General features: G+C 39.1%; 1 protein-coding gene across 2 annotated transcripts in view; it reads left to right on the forward strand.

Annotated features, from left to right (window-relative positions):
• Positions 1-6,474, forward strand: part of FMN1 (formin 1) — a 437,062-nt gene extending 430,588 nt beyond the window's left edge. For both annotated transcript variants that reach the window (XM_081050128.1, XM_081050130.1), the window contains 2 exons: positions 4,565-4,639; positions 5,709-6,474. In XM_081050128.1, the coding sequence (XP_080906254.1) occupies positions 4,565-4,624 (60 nt within the window). In that variant the 3' untranslated portion in view covers positions 4,625-4,639; positions 5,709-6,474. The remainder of the gene's footprint in view (positions 1-4,564; positions 4,640-5,708) is intronic.
• The last annotated feature ends 9,926 nt before the right edge of the window (positions 6,475-16,400 follow it).

Genomic DNA, 16,400 nt, shown 5'->3' on the forward strand with positions numbered 1-16,400 from the left:
ATAAACCTAAAGGGATCCTCAAAAGTCAAGGTTTCCATTCCTAAGCCGTCTTAAAAAGGGAGAGAACAATCGCTAGGGGAGGAGGGTTTCTGTAGCATGTTAAAGATGAATAAATCAGGAAAATAAAACGTCAAACGAGGAAATAACATCCCAGAAATTGAAGACAAAAAGCTCTGTATGTGAAAAACCGATGTCACATTCTGTATTCATTACTGAGAACCCAATGAAGAGTGGCGAACATACCAAGCGCATATTTTTCGAAAGATGAGCGAGCACTTTCGTTTGTTCTCTTAGCTTGAAAATTGGTTCCTCAAAAAGGCCGTAAGTTGTGTGTGGAACTTATAGCCCATGCAAAAATCAACCTGGCTGCAAGGTCTGCAGACCGCCTCATCAGCCAGGTCAGGCGATGACTTGGGGGGGTGGGGGGGTGTTTGTTATAGAAGGAAATTTGAAGGTTTCTGCACTGACTAAAGCAAAATAAACAAAACAGTGAAACCCATCAAAAGGTACTTAAGAAACATTCGTGTTTTAAGCACTTGGCTAAGAAAATAAAACCAAACCACCAAACAACATGATTCCCCCCCCCCCCCCCCCCGTTAGGCAGGCGTTAGGGGGAGGGGAAAAGGCGCAGGGAACACCTCACCTACTAGATGCTGTTCAAAACTTGAAATCGATTTTTCAAAATAAAGGGAACAAGAAGGAAGTCTGCATTAAACCAAGACCTAGAGGATCTTCATTGTTTGAATGTTTTGTTTGTGCAAACAACAATTTCTCCTTATGAACAACTCAGTGCTGTACTTTAAATGTTTTCAATACTTTTCTGTTAAATCATCTCCTGGGCCCTAGTTTGTAGTTGCCTGCTGGATGCGAACATTCAACAAGACTTTAAAGACTTATCCTGGTGGACTGGGCTGTAGGAGAGATACACGTAGTCAGAAATACGCATATTAAGGCAATTCACAGACCAGCCAAAGCCCAACACCAAGCTGTAGGAGACAGCTGTTCTCTCACTGTGTAAACTATTCCCCCAAAGCAAGGGAACATAATTTGCAAATTCATGCACACCTTCTAACCTAAAATCAATGCTTTATTCATTTTTTTCAAGATGCACAAACTGTCCCAAATAAATATGCAAAGAAGCAGAGCTTATCTACTGAATAGGAAATAATTGTTTTGGAGGACTGACACTGGTTTTCTGTATCTCAATCTGTCTCTATCACTCTACCTCTATCTAGTAAATGTTGCTGATAATCTCTATGACCTCTCCTAAGAGGGTTTCTCAGACCACACCCATTTCACCACCCTACAACTCTATCCCATTTCATTGCATCATTTTTCTTCATTGCCACTTATCTCTCACTGCCACTAGAATGTAAGCTTCACGGGGTGGGGGGGGACTTTGTCTATTGTGGTCACTTTAACTACACCAAGCACTTAGAATACAAAATGTCTAACACAGAATTGAGATTCAATCAATTGTTGTGGATTAGGAAAGTTCAGCACATGCCTCCTAAGTGGGATTATCAACTGAGTGGCATGCTGAGGATATAACCATCACAAATATGAGAAACACGGGCCCTCACCTCCCAGTTTATAGTCTAGTATGTTTGTAAATATTTATATGGATATCCAAGCTTTTTGCCTCATATTTGTGTTTCCACAGCTCTCAACCAGTCATTGTAAACCATTATCCAATCAGGATGAAGGCATAAGAGTAAAAACCCTTCAGCCCTCTTTCACCATAATTACATAATTGAAACCTGCTCTCAGTAAGAGAGGAAAGAAGTAGAATGATTCCATGTAGTCAAAGGTAAAATTTTAAATCATATGCCTAAACAATGATCAACAAATGATACGTTGCACTTACAGAAACTAATTTCAAATTACTTTGAGGCTGTTGAGAGAAGCGTAGAAACTGCTCAGCTCCTGATTTGTAAAAAGAAAGTCCATTTTTCTTGTTTTGCTCACCTATCTACAGAATTTATCTCCATCTAACTCCCAAGATGCCAAGAGGAAGCTACTTTCCAGATTTAGAGAAGATCCTTAAAGACCTTTGTAGGGAAGTTTTTGCTTATAGCTGCAAAAGCTATGGCTGTTCACCTAAATATAGAGACTATATGTACTATCTTGTATTGGATTAAAAAAGAATAAAGCCCTTTACCCATTTGGAACTGATGTTGTATGCCCTTCCTTATAAAATGTGATAATGAACTTGACAATGGTTAAAGAAAAAGATATTTGCAATGGTCAAATAACAGTCGAAAGATTCATATGCAGAATGGATTTCTCTTTCAAATTAATAAGAAAAAAACTCTACAAATAACCTAATAGGAAAAAATGGTTTGCAAAGCTCATGACCAGGCACTTCACAAAAGAAGAAACCCAAACAGCTAATAAACATAAGAAGATGCTACATGACACTAGTAAATTGGGGAAACAAACTGAAATAAGAAGATACCATTGCTTACATAGCAGGTTAGCAAAGACTTAAGCCTGCCAATATCCATTGTTGAAAAGGTACAGAAAAGCAGGCATTTAAATACATTGCCAGAGAGAGTGTAAATTGGTACAACCATTTCAGAGAATAATGTGTCAATATATGATAAAATTAAACATGCCCCTAGTATGCCACCCAGCCATTCCACTTCTAGGTAAACACCTCAGAGGAACTTGAGTGCGTGTATGAGGACTAGAAACTTGTGTGAGCACTTCTATTGCAGTATTGTTTTGGGCAATCTTAGTGTCCATCAACAGGAGATGGAGAAGGCATAAAAAATTATTTTATTCACATAACAAAAAGCTGATAGCTATTAAAAAGAATGGACTTTAAGATGTTAAGATTTCAACATAGACTTCCAAAACATAGCAGTGTTTAAAACCAGCAATAAGTTGCAAAATGATACAAGCAGTATGACACTATTATGTATATTTTACATAAACATATAACACAATAGTATAAATTGTTTATGAAAACATATGTGTTCATGTAAATCCATAAATAATGGATTGGAAACCAACCCTCTGATAGTGCCCACCAGAAAGGTGTGGGGGAGGGAATGGATGGGGGATAGAAGACAAAGAGGTTTCACCTTTATAATGCTCTTTATTTTATTCTATTTTGAATTTTTTCTTATTTTTTTATCTTTCAATTACAGTTGACATACAATATGATTTTATATTAGTTTCAGGTGTGCAGTATAGTGGTTAAACATTGATATAATTTATGAGGTGATCCCCCTGATTAGTCTAGTACCCACCTGGCACAAGTTATTACAATATTACTGACCGTATTCCCTATGCTATTGACTATTAGCATACATCCCCAGGACTATTTTGTAACTACCAATTTGTACTTCCTAATCCCTTTACCTTTTTCACCCAACCCCCAACCCTCGCCCAACTGGCAACCATCAGTTTGTTCTCTGTATCGATGAGTGTGTTTCTGTTTTCTTTGTTTATTTTGTTCTTTAGATTCCACAAGTAAGTGAGATCAGATGGTACTTGTCTTTCTCTGTCTGACTAATTTCACTTAGCATAATACTCTTTAGGTCCATCCATGTTGTTGCAAACGGTAAGATTTCATTTTTTTATTGCTGAGTAATATTCCATTGTATGCATGCACCACTTCTTCTTTACCAAGTCTTATATTTATGAGCACTTCGGTTGCTTCCCTATCTTGGCTACTGTAAATAGCGCTGAATATAGAGATGCACATATCTTTTCAAATTAGTGTTTTGGAGTTCTTCAGATAAGTACCCAGAAGTGGAATTGCTGGAACCTCCAAACTGGTTTCCATTGTGGCTGTACCAATTTGCAATCCCACCAAGACTGAACAAGGGTTCCCTTTTCTCCACATCCTCACCAACACTTGTTGTTTTTTGATTTATTGATGATAGCCATTGTGACAGGTGTGAGGTGATATCTCATTGTGGTTTTAATTTGCATTTCCTTGATGATTAGTGACGTTGAGCACCGTTTCATATGTGTATTGGCCATGTGTATGTCCTTTTTGGAGAAATGTCTATTCAGGTCCTCTGCCCATGTTTTAATTGGATTGTTTGTGTTTTTGGTATGAGTTGTATGAGTTCTTTATATATTTTGGATATTAACCTCTTATCAGATCCATTGGTGAATATCTTCTCCCATTCAGTAGGTTGTCTTCTCGTTTTGTTGATGGTTTCCTTTGCTGTGCAAAAACTTTTTAGTTTGATGTAGTTCAATTTGTTTATTTTTTCTTTTATTTCCTTTGCCCAAGGAGATATATCAGAAAAAAAATATTACTAAGAGCAATGTCAGAGTTTACTGCCTATGTTTTCTTCTAGGAGTTTTATGGTTCCAGGTCTTACATTTAAGTCTTTAATTCATTTTGAGTTTATTCTTGTATATTGAGTAATAAGGTGATATAATGTTTTCCAAATTTTTATCTTTAAAAATCTTGAAACAAGTATGACAAAATGATGACAATTTTAATTTCTGAGTACATGGGTATTTGTTATTCTATTTATATTTAATTGTTTCATTTCTAAAAATTACAAAACTATATGATCTTTTATCGTGATTTCAGAGTGATTTTGATGGTCATTTGGACACTGAAAATTTTTTCCTTCCTGTGTGTCCTCTGTAACCAGCTCCAATCAAGGTAGGCATGTTTTCTAAACATATATAAGCCCATACTGGTGTTTATATGTCTGCTGATCTGTCTCCTCCTGGAGAGGATTGGCTCCTGGCTATCCACCTTGTTCTCTACACATAAGCAGGAAAACATCTACTAGTTTCCTGTATGTGAAGAATGCACATGCATGTGATAATTCTAAACAATGCTGCCAAATACAAGTATATGAAAGGATGACTCAAGCAGACTATTTTAATACAATTCCAATCTAATTCCACACAAGTATTTATTGTGTGCACTACATGTGCAGTGTAGTATGCAGAAGGTGAAACCATAAAAGTACATACATGGTCCTTCACGGTCAACATGTAGGCACAGTGGAAAATGCACTGAACGTGGAGTCAGAAAAATCAAAATAAATTCATGACTCCTCCTCTTAAGAACTGAGTGCCCCTGCGTTAGATATTTAAACGCTCAGAGCCCAAATTCAATCGTCATGTTATAGGAATGGTAATGACACTACCTCTGGGTGGATGATGGACGTAGCAAATTAAGCTTTGTGAAAGCTCCAGATAGTAAACAGCAGTGACTGCTTAGACTGTAGAGTTCAGTTGGGAGCTAAAACGAAGACAAGGAAGGTATAATATCAGTATGGGTCATGTCTTATGTATCTTTATGTTTACAGTGCATAATGCAATTGATGCCACGTGGTGGTATCCACTGGTGGTTGTTTAGTTACTAATGAGTACTTGCATAGGGGAAAGGAAGGAAGGGAGGGAGGGAGAGGGGGAAGGAGACAGAGGAGAGGAGAGCAGAGAAGAGGAAAGGAGAGGAGAGGAAAGGAGAGAAGGGGAGGAGAGGGGAGGGGAGGGGAGGGGAGGGGAAAAAGGGAGGAGGGGAGAGAGAAGGGACAAAAAGAGTGATGCCATTCCAGTAAATGGCACAGCAACTTGTATTTTTGGTAAAGCCAATCAATGTTATAAATACCCCACAGAGTGGCAAAGGCAGAACAGCAAACCCTTCTGGCTCTCTTTTGTCTGCACCATAAGAATCATTTTAACTAAAAGTGATAGTTCTCACTGTGTTTTCACTGCAGTAACAGAACCTGAGAAAGAGAGAGCCAAAGATGCCTGGCCATGCAGCAAGAGGCTGAAACTCCCATACCAAAGACTGCTGGCAGAGCCGTGGCAGTGAAACAAGACAGAAAGGCAGCGACAGAAATGTATTTCTCAACATTCACACACCCAGCGCCAGAATATAAAGGAACCTGCTGCAAATGAGACTCTCATCTTTGTCTGCAGACTGAGTGACTCGTCTGAAAAGTTTCTATTTGTTTTGAGCTCTTGGACTTGACCTCACTCTTGGAGAAAATTGGATGGGACTTTAATCAGTTATTGATTTTCTGCTTCCCCTTAGGGCTTGAACTGCTGTGTTTCTTAATTTTCTCAATCTTTTTAAGGTACATTTTCCAAGAAAAGCTCATTCTACTGCAATTGTAAAATGCCAGTGCCTTAGAGAAGATCTGCTGAAAGTGCTCATTAAACTGAAGGTTTCTGAGTTTTACGCCATTGTCTTTGGCTGCCCTGCTCCTTCTTCTTTTACTTTTGCCTTATTAAATTTATTTCCAGCCTTTGTTCCCTTGAGATCTCTGCTGTTTACTAGGAGCCATGTTTTAAGATTTATCTTTCCACTTTTTTGTCCTTTTTTAATGCATGGAAGCAACCACGTGATTTCTGTCCTAAAAAGTCACTGTATTGATGTATTCCATTTTTTAAAAGATTTTATAACATTATAAAAATATGATAAACTCATCATAGAAAACTTGGAAAATAGAGAAAATACAAAGAAAATAAAAATGTCCCATAATCCCCAAGCCCCAAATAACCACTGTTTACACACACACACACCACACAAGCGTATATACGTACATGGATTGCCTTCCCGTTATGTGTGTGTATATGTATATATACATATATATATATATATATATATATATATATATATATATATACACACATAGTGTGTGTGTGTGTGTGTGTGTGTGTGTGTGTCTTACCATCAGTTTTTACTAACTACTTAAAAAGTACTAACACTAGGCTTTACGTACATTACCTAATTTAATCTTCAAAACAATCTTATGATGTTGATATTATTATTCACTCTTTTTAAAAGTGAGGAAACTGGTATCCTGAGTTGTATAACAGTTGTATAACTGTCTCAAGGGGACACAGCTGTATGAGGCAGAGAAGGAACTTATGGCCTGCTGATATCTGTGCCCCCTCCACTTACTTACTGCACCAAACACTGTGTAGTTACAGTCTACACTATGTACTGTGTTTGAATTGGTATTCAAACACCATAATCACTCCACAAAAAAAGCAACCTAAATGCCAGGTGATGTAAATGATTCAATAGCTGGTATTATCACGATATTTGGTTATATAAAACATGAACATATATATATATATATATATATATATATATATATATGTGAGAAATATGAGTTTGGATCCTACATGATTTTACTTACAAAGAATTCTGAACACAAGGCCATTGAAAACTCAGATAAGCCTGGTCTTCTTAGAGTTTCGAGTAAATACTGCCTTACTATCATTATAATTGTTATTAGCGACAATATTAATCCAATTTTTTTAAAACTGGGAGCACTTATAAATTCAGTGTTTTGGGATCTGCTCAAGGCAGAGAAGCATGAAGATGAAGGTGAGAAAGTAAATTCAAGACCTTCTTTCTCTTCTTAAAACCCAAGTGAGTTGTGTACCAACATGCGCTTGGCTCACAAAGCGTCCAAATTTACATTTTAGTTCCTTCTTCACTTTTCCCTCCCTAGCTTAAAGAATGGATCATCTGGAATATGATTTCTCATTTCTTTTTAAAAGAAAGGCAAAAATGTAAACTGTGGGCTCCTCTCTGCTTATGTCAGAGCAATACATGTGTGCTTTATGTAAACTAACCATTTGTCTATTAATGTTTGTAAAGAGCTTCGCAGATATAAGGCATTTGGGACACACTCTCTACAGAAATGTGGTAGTTTTGGAAAGAGGATCAGAGAAGGAAGAAATCCATGGTAGTGGTAAGAGAATGTGAAAAGAAATCTCTAAGATGAGCACTGAGCTGCATTTTTCCCCATGTTGAAGGCTAGGGCAGAAGGAGAGAAACATTTTCAAGGAGACTTGGCAGGCTTGCCTGTAATGTTTGTTTCTATATGTTACCTGTCTGTGTGACAAGAAAGAGAAAATAAAGAGGACATACATTGGACTGGACACTGTTGCAGCATGTCCCCAGATACTAGCTTTGAGATAATGTCCTATGGGTCTTTCTGGGGCATCGGGGGTTTCCTGGTGACTGGTCACCTCATCATCCTGAGTGGTGAGGGGCTCAGCATCTCCCAAGGACATATGTCCACCTGCCCAAATGCCCACTATGTTGTAGGGAAATGCAGGGCTGAGCGCAGGGAAGGCTAAAGACTAGAAAGTGTGGTTCTTGGCCACAGGGACATAAAACCAAAGAAGAAAACCTGCCAGAAAATCATAATGATTCCTGCAGCAGCTACTCTGCTAGCCAGAGCAATTCATGAATGTCTGTGAACACATTAGGATATACAACCTACCCCCTAGACAAATCTCTGTGACCACCTCTCAGCACCAGCAACCTCCAAAAGCCTGCCTAGCCAAAGGCTCAGGACACTACTAAACCCCTGGTTATGTTTCCAATCTTCCCTGAAAGGAAGGAAGGAAGGGAGAGAGGGAGGGCAAGGGATTGAAGGGAAGGAAAGGGATCATTTCCTTTAAATAAGAAAGACAAGGTAGTTAAGAAAACAACACCTTGCCTTCATTGGTACCCAAGCTTTTGCTCTGTAGTTCTAAGTGTCTATTTTAATAGCAATTACTGTTATATGAGCTCTGTGCTGTCAATCTGGGGGAAAGAATCTTATCATCAAGAAGAAGAATTTCAAAGTTAGTGTTTGCTTTTGATACAAACATTTAGTACAGATAGAGAATTGCACAAATATGGCCCAGGATGTCTACTCCTACCCCTGGAGTTCAGTGCTTGACGGTCTCAGTCAAACTTGCTGCAAATCCAACACATCGCACAGGTCCAACTCCCATGCCTTTGCTCCCGCCACTCCCTCCACTTAGAATTTCCCATCCTCATCTCTTCCTGTGGAAGTCATCCTCTTACTTCAGGCTCCGTCTTAGACCCGTTAGCATTTTATTTTATTTTGGTTACATGTGCACTTGACGTATTTTCTTCCATGGAATGCAGACTGTTTGAGTATTGGCACCATTTCTTTCCTCCTCCTGGAGTTCCCTGTAGGTCCAGCTCAGTGTCCTGAAAAAGGGAAGATGCTCAGTCATTGTTGAACTGAAAGCAAGGATTTCACTTAGAATAAAGCAGGCTGAGTTGAACCGTAACAAAAGTGCTCCAAATCTCATTACGTTCACTTCCATTTTCTGTTTTATTCCATCATTTGCAGGAGTTGTGTCAGAAGTATTGTTGACATAAGAAATGTCCAAACCTGAAGAGAATTTTTATGAGTTTATTTGAGCCAAACGGATGACAATTGCCAGCAAGCAAAATCTCAATGGATTGAAAAAAATGCTCTGAAAAATGGCACTTTCGCAGTTTACTTTATATGTTAGAATCAAAGGAGGAAACATAAGGAGGGTTACATGAAATGCATTGGTGGTAAGTTAAGGGGGTGGGAGAAAGCAAAGTGGGGAAATCTCTGGGATTGGATAAGAAAAATGAAGAGATACATACTTCTACATTTTCTGGTATAGGTTGGTTAATAATTAACATCTACAGCATATAGAGATGGTATTCAGAGAACAAGATAACAGTGAGGGGTTCTGTGGTCTCAGGCTCTGGTGGGAAGTTGTGCCATGAGGAGTACGGAAAAAGGGGATTACTCTGACATTTCAAAGGTATGTTGTTGTCATGCAGGGTGCCATGCTCGATCTCTGGTCCCGCTCCCTGCATAAGAACACAGGATATGCTGAGGCCAAAAAGGAATACCCATGGAACCATAGATAGGGGAGTTATACCACTATGTTCTCACTGGTGGGTGGGTTGGAGACACAGGAAACAGGATCCACACAATGTGCAATCCGCCAACCGCTTCTCTGCCTGCCAACCAACCAACCAACCAACGCAGCCACAGCAGTTATATCAGTAGCGAATGGCTAACCAGTTATAGCTGATGACCAACCAGTCACAGCTGATGGTCATCTATTACCCGAGCCAGCATGTTTCCATGTGAGGCTGGGAGCCTAGAAACAGCTCTCTGGGACTCTGTCCCCACAGCTTTGTTGCGGGATCAGCGAGCACACCCCTGTGTTCTGTGTGTACCCCTCACATTGAGGGATAGCCAATATCATGGTGCAGTCTCATTCTGGGAACTTCTATGCATCCTAATAACTTCCCTTATAAAACCAATCATGAGACAACATCCCAAAGACCCTAGAGAAGTAAGCTTCATGGTCTGCCAGGTAGGATAGCAGCCACTCTGCTAAACATATCATGGTAACGTTTCATGAGAAAATAATAATGCACTCTTCCCCTTGTGTTTCTGGGAGACTGTCAAGATTTGTTGTTGGCAGATATTTTCATTTTCTTAGCCTGGAAAAGAGGGCACAAAAGAGGAAAGCCATACTGATTAAGAGAAGGAATATTAGCACATGTGGCCAGGAATAATGCACGTTTTACCACGGATTTAATTTTTTACTCTTTTTTGAATAAGGGTCAAGTAGCTAGCCAAATCCATTTTCAAGGCATCCATAGTTCCAAATGCCTCTTCCTTCACTATTTATTGATGGAATCCCAAGTATCTCATCCTAATCCATCCTGAGGAAACAGGGTATAGGAAATAGCATTTTATCGTGGTTTTTGTGGCTTCTGAAAGCACAATTCCAAACCTCAGGAATACATAATACTTCTGGGAGGAGATGGGCTAGTTAGGAAGGTCTGGGGTCTTAGAAATAAATTCAGGTGACGTGACATATGTTTTTCAGATCTGGTAGAATTTTGTGAGACTACGAGTGTAGTTTTGCAGGCTACTCACGCAGCAGTGGAGATCTTTTATTCTACCCCCTTCTCTCCTGGTCTCTTATCTTCACTGATTCTCATGCTATCTCTGGTTGCAATTGTAGACATCATTTCCCCAAAATGACCATGCGTCTGAGTCACTGGAAGAACTTAAAAAAAAAAGTTGACTCTCAGAGCTTGCTCTGGACTACTGAACTAGAATTTCCTAAACTGGGGCCCAAGAATCTCCCGATTATTCTGACCAGCAGCCATGTTTGGGACTTGCTGGTGTAGTGGAATGAATTCTATGTGTATGGAAGCCCAACTACCAAACTACCTAAGCAACTTCAGACAAATCAACTCTTGGACTATCAGGAAAACAGAGAAAGGGCCGACCTGGTGGCTCAGGTGGTTGGAGCGCTGTGCTCCTAATGCTGAGGTCGCCAGTTCAATTCCCACATGGGCCAGTGAGCTGCGCCCTCTACAGCTAAGATTGTGAACAACGGCTCTCCTTGGAGCTGGGCTGCCTTGAGTAGCTGAAGGTTGGCGTGAGCTGCGGCAGGCTGCTGTGTGCCTCCATGAGCAGCTGGTAGCCAGCGTGAGTAGCCGGTGGCCAGCGTGAGCACCAGCCTGAGTGGCTAGCAGTCATTGTGAGCGGCCGGCAGCCAGCGAGAGCTGCTGTGAGCTGCTGTGAGCGGCTGACCGAAAACCGACTGCCTCAGCTGAGGGGAGCACAAGGCTCCTAATACCAGCATGGGCCAGGGAGCTGTGTCCTACACAACTAGACTGAGAAACAATGGCTTGAATCAGAGTGGGGGGCGGGGGGAGAGGTGAAAGAAGGGGAGGAAGATAAATAAATAAATAAATAAAGGAAAACAGAGTTGTTGCAGAATTAGAGGAAATTTTGAACGTGATCTATCCCTCTGTGTATTTAGTAGACTGAATTAGTTAATACTCTGCTGGTAACCGAGAAGCTCCCCAGAGTCTTTTTCTGAAATAGTGTTTAGCTTCCTCTTCTGTGTTTAATTCCTTATGAAACTTTATTTCTCCCTTTGTCAGTCACCAAGGATAAGACCATATGTAGATGAATCATAAGACCATTATGCCATGTGTTCTAAGAGCCTTCCAAGTTCATTGCAGCAAGAAACGTTCAACATTTAATGCATATTGTTTCTCGATATCTCTTTCCAAATTGCCAGTGCAGTTTCCATTTCTGGGAAATTACATAGACATGTCTGGATCCAACTCTTTTATCTTTACATTTTCAACTGCTCTGTTTTCCTTCTTTCTTCCCATCAAATTCTCATATTTTGACAGTTTTAAGACCAGCTCTTCCTTGATCTTTTCCTTCCTATAATATATTGAATTGAAATGAGCCCATTCTCCGTGGTGTGTCTTCTCTCCAAACACAAAATACTCTGACGTTCATATTCGCTTTCTGTGAGTGGGTTAACATCACAAAAAGTTTGTGGTTTCATCCATCATAAACAAGAGTGTTTTAAATGAACTCTGTTTCTTTTCTCCCAAGCATCACAGAAAGGTTGGGACAAAGTGAAATAAATTTTTAGCAAGAAAAGCTTCTTATTAAAAATAGGTGTGATAAAAAATGTGTAAATTGGTTCACTAAAACAATTGTAGAGTGCTTTAACGTAAAAGGAAACAATGTTGTAGTCATCCACAGTGAGTCAGGAGGAAAACATTCTGACCTCTTGAAAAAGCTGTTTACACTGTTCAGTGTTGACAAAATATATCCCAAAAAAGCCCTTTTTCTTATGATGTGAGGCAAGGAGGCAAACTGCATGTGAGAGCATCTGATCATACTTCATTGAGAAATATTACAGTTTTGCTTATTGTATACCCACTTGATCTGAGCATATTAACAAACAGTATCAGCTGCTGGCAGTGTATGAAACACATCCATTTGGAAAAATAGAAGAAATACTATACTCACATTTTCAATCCTCTTTATTTAAAAAAAAATACTGCAGTGTGATTTGAATTGTAAATTATTGAGAACATCTTTGATGAACCAACGGTCAAGGCATATGTAAAAAGTGATTTTGAAAATTTCTCATGGGTTGTTGTTTGGCGATGGGGTGGGGGATAGATTGTTGGGCATCTCTTCATTCTCTTTCTGGCTCTTCCATTGACCCCTTTCACTTTCTAAGTTCATCGGCTGTTGCAATAAAAATAACTCCCTCTTTCCTATGCCAACCTGTGTCAGAGTTTTCTGAGGTATGACAGCTTAATCACAAAGTAATCTGATGTTTTTGGATAACTGGTACCATCTAAACATAATGCATTATTTCACATCAGACACTCTAAAATAGCATCATCCAATCTGAAACCTGCCCAAAGCTGTGGGGGATAAAAAAAATCTATGAGCCCAATCCAAAAATCAAAAACAACAACAAAGAGCCAAAGTACAGTGAAAAATGAAAAAGAAAAAACTTCCATCTTTACCTTTTTCACTCATGCCATCATGCATCTAGGGGGACAAATTGTTTCCATGTCATTACTAATGATAAAGCTTGAGTTTAATGTAAATCTTTGCAGCAATTACTCATTTTTTTTTTAGAACACACTTTCTTATTTTATCAACCAGGAAGGATGTTAAAGAAAAAAAAAAGTCATCTCTAAAATTCCACAATCTACCATTTGGCCACACTTTCTTCTCTAGAGCGATTATAAAATAATGAATTGATGACTAAACTGAGATCAGAGCAACTGGGCTCCACTTACTCATGCTTTGTCTACTCCTGTATGAAAATACATTGATTTCCTAATTATATACTTCTGATAAAGTGGAGGAGGAAAATCTGATGTGGACTAGTTTCACTTCTAAGAATAACAGTTTATGAATGCTGGCTTAAATTAGCATATCTATTAATAATAATAGTTAACATTTATGATATTATTATGTATAAACACTGTGATACTTTAAATGTTGGATATAGTCAACTGGCACACAATATCTACTCCCATCTTCTACTATGTGTTTTCTTGTATTGCAGGGGCTAGAAAGATAAAGATTACATTAGCTGACTCCCTGGCAGCTAGGATTCTGGAAACAAAATAGAACACCAAATCGATGCACTCCCACAAGATTTTAAAGTGAAAGAGGAAAGAGAAAAATGATTTTTCTTTTGCTGTTTCTCCTAGGAGAGACAGTAGGTGCAGGCAAACGCAGCATTTCTGTGTCAGCAGACAGCAGAAGACAGCAGCTTCGGGCGTGTCATGCATCAGTCAGAGCAGTGGGATGATGGCAGCGGCATACACTTCCCAACCTCTGGATCCCAGCTATGATGGTGACCTTAAACTGGTTATGTCCAGCATGGGTCCTTGCCTCCTGCTCCTCCACATCTTCAAGGTACCCAATGCCTTGTATTAAATCGCTTTCATCTGGAAAAACCCAGATGAAAGAAGAATTTGTTTCTTGTACTATAATCCAACTAATTCTGAACTTGTCATCCAAATCAAGGTTTAATACAGGTGCTGTATTGCAGGGAATTTATTCTCAGATCAATTTGAGGAAGGAGATATTACCTTTCCCATTTGTCAAACGAAAGAACTCCAGTTCAATGAGATGAAATAACCTGCTCAAGGTCACACAACTTATAAGTAGCAGAACCCAATGTCAAATAGAAATCCAATTACACAGGTTTTGTGTCTAACTGCTCTGTTGAATTGTGACGGTATGGGATCAAATCCATAATAATCATGTACAAAGTGCTAAAGATTCATTTATGTATTTGCTAGAAGCTACAGGAGGGAAGTCAATTATATTCTACACCTGTGTATAAGACCCCCATAGCAAGGCTCAGTATTTAGCGCCTAAAATAAGTCCTTGATAAGTTAATGCTGAAAGAATGAATGAATGAGTGAATGGTATTGTAATGAATCCTGTCAAGGAAAGTGACACGAGAAGATGAAAATTCATATGATGGCCTGCTTGGGGATAATTTACTACTGTAGCCAAATTGGTTTTATTAAGATGTTTCTTACTCTTCATGTTTTCAATTGCTTCTGCTAAGAGCTATTACAAATATTTTTTCTGTTTCCTGTGTATATGTTTTTGGTTCCTATTTGAAGCAATAACTTATCGATAAGCTCTACTGTCATATTAAATTCATCAAACAACAGAACATTCACCTATTAGAATGGACTTTTTAGTTTTCTTTCATCCCATCTTGTAGCAGCTTTTTTCTAAACAATTCTTTCTTTATAACTTATAAGTTAACACTTCTAAACCCAAATTCAAAGACACATTTATACTAGAATCTTTGCAAACACCTTGCCTTTCTTTGCTTATGAACTTCAGAAGCTAAGGTGTGACATACATGAATCTCTTGTTAGTTTTCTGCATGGTTTCCTGTGTCCGTTAGAAATCAAGTTTCCTTTCACTAAATAGTTAGGATCATTTTATTGGCCCCTGCCTTCTCACACGGCTGGTGGCCACCAAATCTGCTATATTGTACATATTTTCTTTTAATTGCCAAATCCATGTGTATTTTAGGAGGAAATTTGATCCATATGTTTCTGATTCATCTACAATGAAGTCATCAAACAGGGGAGAGCAGCCTGACAGCCGCAAAGTCTTGGGAGAGTCTCTTTTTTTCCTTTAGAAACAGGAAATCAGGTATATGAAGAGGTAGTACTCCAAATTCTGTTGTGCCCAGGCTGCTGGCAAAACCCAGGCCTCAGAAGTCTTCAGGAAATGTTGCTTTTTCAAGATGTTAGCCTCCTTACGTAGGTCTGCCTTTTGAGGGATCTTGTGAATAATATCCTGAAGGTCCCTTATGTGAGGTGATGGAACTGACCTGCTCTGTTGACTCTTCCTTTAGGCTCTCTTCCTGTGCTCTAAGCAAACTCCCCATTGTTTGGCCAACGTTTCCCAGGGTTTCTCTGTTCTAATCCAAAGGCTGTCTCCACAGCACTTGATATACCATGTTTCCCTGAAAATAAGACCTAGCCAGACCATCACCTCTAATGCGTCTTTTGGAGCAAAAATTAGTATAAGACCCGGTCTTATATTTTTTTATAAGACCATGTATTATATTATACTATATTAGACCCAGTCTATATTATATCATTATATTATATCATATCATATATCATATCATATCATATCATATCATATTATATATTATATTAAAGACCCAGTCTTGTAGTAAAATAAGACCAGGTTTTATATTAATTTTTGCTCCAAAAGACACATTAGAGCTGATGGTAAGGCTAGGTCATATTTTCAGGGAAACGCGGTAGTTAAAGGCCAGCCTATTCCCACATGCCTACTGGACATTCCCATGGTCAGAGTAGCAATGGCCGATGAAAGCCCATACATAACCCAAAGCTGAGGCTGCCCACAGATCTGCCCTCATGGAGAGCAGGACCACTGCACTGGGCTGGTGTATTTCTCTTATAAATAGGTCATTCACAGCTGTCCTTGGAGTGCAGCACATTGAGGTATTTGGCTGGAACTCTGTGCCTTGCCATTTCCTGAACTGCCAACACTTGGGAAGTGACTGGGGGGAAAAGAGAACAAGAGAGAAGTTTTATAGGCTAGTTTTAAAATGACCTGACAATCAATGACCCAACGTTAAGTCAATCTGTCAACCCCACCAAAGTAAGAAGTAATCCCACCTTTCCTTTTTTATAATTTGGGAATATTGAAGAACAGTGTGTTTTTCCAGGATATCAAGTCATTGTTTTTTCAAACTAGTTGTGGAGGGTGCAGCTCAAT

Source organism: Rhinolophus hipposideros, assembly GCF_964194185.1.
Source record: "Rhinolophus hipposideros genome assembly, chromosome: 5".
Classification (NCBI taxonomy): Eukaryota; Metazoa; Chordata; class Mammalia; order Chiroptera; family Rhinolophidae; genus Rhinolophus; species Rhinolophus hipposideros.